We start from the raw sequence: 5859 nt of genomic DNA on the forward strand, positions 1-5859 counted from the left end.
TAGTGTGCAAGCCTTATCTAGACAAGTTCGTCATTGTTTTCATCGACGACATCCTGATCTATTCCAAGAGTCAGGAGGAACACGAGCAGCATCTACGACTTATCTTGGAACTTCTTCGAAAGGAACAACTGTACGCTAAGTTTTCAAAATGCGATTTCTGGCTTCGTGAAGTCCACTTTCTAGGCCACGTCGTAAACAAGGATGGGATCCATGTTGATCCATCCAAGGTGGATTCAATCAGGAACTGGCCTGCACTGCGTACACCAATGGAAATACACCAATTCTTGGGTTTGGCGGGTTATTACAGGTGGTTCATCAAAGACTTCTCGGAGATCGCACAGCCGCTTACATTGCTGTCACAGAAAGGTGTTACCTATCATTGGGGTAATACACAAGAAACGACTTTTCAATACCTAAAGGATAGGCTCTGCAGCGCACCTATTCTCTCATTGCCAGAGGGCACAGACGATTTTGTGGTCTATTGCGACGCGTCAATTCAGGGTCTTGGTTGTGTATTGATGCAAAGGGATAAAGTCATTGCCTACGCTTCGCGGCAACTTAAAGTTCATGAACGGAACTACACGATGCACAATTTAGAGCTGGGAGCTGTTGTTTTCGGGCTTAAGATATGGCGACACTACCTGTACGGTACCAAGTGCACTATCTACACCGATCACAGGAGTCTCGAGCATATCTTCAAGAAGAAGGAATTAAACATGTGTCAGCGACGATGGGTCGAGCTGCTGAATGATTATGAATGTGCCATCAAGTACCATCCAAGCAAAGTCAATGTTGTGGCTGACGCTCTCAGTCGAAAAGATACTTTACCTAGGCGCGTGCGAGCACTACAGCTTACTATTCAGTCTAGTCTTCCTCCACAGATACGAGATGCTCAGGTAGAAGCATTGAAACCAGAAAACGTAAGGGCTGAAGCCTTACGTGGCTCAAGGCAACGATTAGAACAGAAGGAAGACGGCGCCTACTACGTAACGGGGCGTATTTGGGTCCCACTATATGGCTGTTTACGAGAACTTGTAATGGATGAAGCACATAGGTCCCGCTACTCGGTACATCCAGGTTCGGATAAAATGTACCACGATCTCAGAACTACATATTGGTGGCCTAGCATGAAGGCCCACATAGCAACTTACGTCGGCAAGTGTTTGACCTGTGCGAGGGTCAAGACGGAGTACTAGAAACCATCAGGCCTACTTCAGCAACCCAAGATACCACAGTGGAAATGGGAAGAAATTTCCATGGATTTTGTTACTGGTCTGCCTAGATCCCAGCATGGGAATGATACTATTTAGGTGATCGTAGATCGACTCACAAAGTCTGCTCATTTCTTGGCTATCAAAGAAACGGATAAGTTCTCCACCTTAGCAGATGTCGTGAAGGAAGTTGTTTCGAGGCACAGAGTGCCAATCTCTATTATCTCTGATCGTGATGCATGATTCACTTCAGAACTATGGCAAGCAATGCACAAATATTTTGGCACTCGATTAGACATGAGCATAGCTTATCACCCTCAGACGGATGGGCAGTCTGAGCGCACTATTCAAACTCTTGAAGACATGCTTCAGGCATGTGTTATCGATTTCGGCAACAGCTGGGAAAAACATCTCCCGTTAGTGGAGTTTTCGTACAATAACAGTTACCACACTAGCATTCAGGCCGCTCCATTCGAGGCATTGTACGGACGTAAATGTCGGTCACCTCTCTGTTGGGCAGAGGTGGGGGATAGTCAAATCACAGGTCCAGAAATGGTAGTTGATGCTACTGAACGGATTGCACAGATACGACAACGCATGACGGCAACTCATGACCGTCAGAAAAGTTACGCTGATAAGCGCAGGAAACCGCTCGAGTTCCAAGTTGGGGATCGAGTGCTACTCAAAGTCTCACCCTGGAAGGGTGTGGTTCGTATTGGTAAACGAGGCAAGCTCAATCCGCGGTATGTTGGACCGTTCGAAATCACTGAAAGAATAGGCAAAGTAGCCTATAGACTGAACCTACTAGCTGAACTCGGTGCATTTCATAACGTTTTCCACGTGTCGAATCTGAAGAAGTGTCTGTCAGATGAGACCCTCATAGTTCCCTTGAAGGAACTCACTATCGACGAATAGTTGCATTTCGTCGAGGAACCTGTTGAAATCACAGACCGGGATGTTAAGGTCCTCAAGAACACTAGAATACCTCTTGTACGAGTTCGTTGGAACTCCCGTCGTGGCCCAGAGTTCACCTGGGAACGAGAAGACCAAATGAAACTCAAGTATCCCCCGTTATTCGAAAACCGTGCAACCACTACTGAGGCTGAAGCTACTACAGAATTTCGGGATGAAATTCCAAATCAACGGGGGGATGATGTGACACCCCAGGAAAACCAGCAAACGATGCAACTTACCTAGCTTCCTCAGTATACGAAATTTCTTTCAAGTAGGGGATAATGTGACAACTCGAGTTTCCGAGATTCCACTTTCGCATTTATTGCACGTTCACTGTTTGTCTAGTTGCTTACTTACACAATTTGTTGCTTTGTAACTATATATGTTTTGATTTGATAAAGTTTTACGAATGATTTGACAAATACATGAATTTGGTGATGAAACTGTAAATTGTATGTCTTGTGCATGTATTATGTAATAGATAATACTTAAGGGTGTTTAGTGTTAATAGTGAAAATAAAACAAAACCGTTAACCCTAATCATTCTCACTAATTTTCATCATATGGCATTTCAATTCATCCTCACTACAACCATTCCTCTCATCATTCTTGGCTATCGTTTTTGGCTACACAAGTTCTCTTGCATCAATCTTGATCTCCCAATCCATCTAGAATCAATCTAAGGTAAATGTTTAATGATTTAATGATTGTTTGTTGTTAATCCTTTCTTTTTGGGTAAAGGGTTACCCCGGTGATTTTATATATTCACAACCAAAATAAAACAAGTAGTGAAGAGAGCCTACACTAGTTCAATCATGAGACATGCCTCATGAAAGTTTACCAGCAAAAGCAAATACAATACAAGAAACCAAAAAACAACCACTAGTCTAAGGAACTAGAATCTCTACTTCGAGTCTCTAATCAGCCACCTTCGAATCCATCATCACGAATATCCCAATCCTGCAACAGCCTTGCCACTCTATCAGTTCTCTTCAACCGAACTCCCATGAGTTTATACCGAACCGTATCCAATATTACTTGACACAATTGCTCTGGAGGTCTTAAATGATTCTTGAATAATCTAGAGTTTCTTTCTTGCCAAATAAAATAAGCAGTAGCCGCTACTAAAATCCTGCTGACATACATACCGGCCGCTTTGGAGTTAACACGCATTAAAAGCCATCCCACCACATCATCCCACTTTGGATCAACATCTTCCATTCCTACTTTTTGCCTAACCGTACTCCATATTTTCGATGAGCACTTGCACTCAAAAAATAAGTGATTGTGAGAATCATGATTCTCATAACAAAGCAAGCAACACATCATATTCATATTCTTCCTGCGAGATAAATCCCACTGTAGAATAATGTCTTGGGTTAGCAATTTCTTCCTCATAATCAGCCACATGAGAAACGCATGCCTAGGAATACATTTAGCACACCAAACTAACTTGCTCCAATCCACTTCCGCTTCATTATGTCGAACCGTTTGCCACATATTCGAAGCAGATACCTCCAACATCGTATTCCCATCCTTCCATTTGATTGTATCTCTTTTATTAGGACTTAACTGGATCGGATCAAGTTGTATAAGGACCGGAAGGATATCCCGCCACGCGGCTGGCCATAGCCACTCCCCATTATCATAAACGTCCGCAACTGAGTCCTCCAAACGAAACCCTGCATTTGTTATTCTCCTAGGAGAAATGAAATTGCCCAGCGGCCCCACATCGGACCACGAATCATACCAGGCTGAAGTCATTCTCCCATCCCCGATTTGAACCCTGAAATGATCCCGCATCAAAGGCCTTAGCTGAAGGAGCTTTCGCCAACTCCAGCTACAATTAGCAGGCATTTTACATACCCAAAAACTCTTGCCTTTCAACCTGTAATCATACACCCAGTCAACCCAAAGCGACTTACGTTTAGTGAGAATGCTCCAAATATGAGTTGCCATAAGAGCCTTGTTGACATCTCCAATCCGTCTAATACCCTGCCCACCTTCAAATTTAGGAAGACAAACAGATTTCCATGAAACCTTAGCCTTCCCTCTTTGGAACGAAACATCCTGAGTCCATAAAAAATTCCTCATTCTCGCCTCCAAATCGTGAATCACCCGAGTTGGCAAAATAAAAACGGAAGCCCAATAAATGTGCATCGAGGAAAGAACTAACAGAACTAACTGTAATCTCCCTGCGAATGACAGCATTTTATTCCGCCAATTCATAATACGCTTCTCCAATCTCTCCACAAGGATACTACAATCCTTGTACAGAAGTCTCGTGGATACTAAGGGGACACCCAAATATTTAACCGGTAACGAACCCTCCACAAACGGCAGCACATTCAGAATCGCATTCTTTACATTACTAGCTACATTGCAAAAGAAAACCGTACTCTTCTGAATACTAGGAATCAAACCTGACATTTTAGTAAACTTAGATAGCGAAAGCATAATGCACTTGGCTGAATCCAAATCCCCTCTAGCAAAAATGAACAAGTAATCTGCAAAACACAGATTAATAATTCGCTGACGTTCACACCTTTTATGAAATCTGAATGAAGAATCAAGAGATGTCTCGCGTTTCAAAATGGTTGTCAGAACTTCCATAACCAGCGTGAAGAGGTAAGGGGATAACGGATCTCCTTGCCTTAACCCACTCTTACCTCTAAAGTAACCATGCACATTGCCATTAATACACACTGAGAACGACGGCGTACCCACACAAATCATAATCCAATCCACCATCCGAGCATTGAAACCAAACCCTAGCAGAATATCCTTTAAGAATTTAGAGTCAACCGTGTCATACGCTTTCTGGATATCCACTTTGAAAGCACATCTAGGGGGGGCCCGAGTTCCTATGATAGTTGTGCATTAACTCTTGGGTTAGGAGAATATTATCCGAAATTTTCCTGCCTGGAACAAAAGAGGATTGATTCACACGAACAATCCCATCTAGCGCCATTTTAATGCGATCAGCAATAATCTTACTAATGCATTTATAAAGCACGTTACAACAAGCAATCGGCCGATAATCCGTAACACTAGCTGGCGTAGCCGTCTTTGGGATGAGAGCAATAAGAGTGTGATTGAGCTGACGAAGCATTTTACCCGTAGAGAAAAAATCCAAGATCGCCATCGATACATCATGCCCAATAATCGGCCAAGCGTTTTTAAAGAAGGCTGATGAGAACCCATCCGGGCTCGGAGATTCATGCAAAACCCTAGTTCTACATACAATAGTTCTGTGTTTATTGATTGATTCTGATTATTGTGAAATGGATATGATTAGTTGTGTAATCACTTGCCTGACACTAAGATGCCTGTTATGATAGAGATGTTTGATTGATGATTAGATTACTACAATGAATATGTATGAAATTAGGGTTTCTTGATCGTAAGTGTAACTGTTCCATTGGAAACTGTGATTAGGTTTTGGAAATCACGTATGTTGTAACTCGGAGTTAAGTGTCTGAGTTTTGTGAATGAAACATAGTCTGAGTTTTAACAAACATACATGGTCCGAATTTATATACAAGCACGCATAAGGGTCCGAATTTTATATGCTAGTAAGGGTCCGAATTTTATATGCTTGAAAGGGGTCTGAGTTTTATATGCTTGTAAGGGTCCGACTTTATATGCTTGAAAGGGTCCGAATTTTATGACATTGTGTGGTGTCCGAGTTTGT

At 42.5% G+C, this 5859-nt stretch overlaps 1 protein-coding gene across 1 annotated transcript; it reads right to left on the reverse strand.

The window, feature by feature from the left end:
* Nucleotides 1–3086: 3086 nt before the first annotated feature.
* LOC110875964 lies at nucleotides 3087–5310 on the reverse strand. Its single transcript, XM_022124153.1, has 2 exons — nucleotides 5088–5310; nucleotides 3087–5029 (listed from the first exon to the last, which is right to left on the reverse strand). Exons 1-2 carry the CDS (start codon nucleotides 5308–5310, stop codon nucleotides 3087–3089), a joined length of 2166 nt encoding a protein of 721 aa, XP_021979845.1.
* Between the last annotated feature and the right edge of the window lie 549 nt (nucleotides 5311–5859).

Source organism: Helianthus annuus, chromosome 4, assembly GCF_002127325.2.
Source record: "Helianthus annuus cultivar XRQ/B chromosome 4, HanXRQr2.0-SUNRISE, whole genome shotgun sequence".
In the NCBI taxonomy this organism is placed as follows: Eukaryota; Viridiplantae; Streptophyta; class Magnoliopsida; order Asterales; family Asteraceae; genus Helianthus; species Helianthus annuus.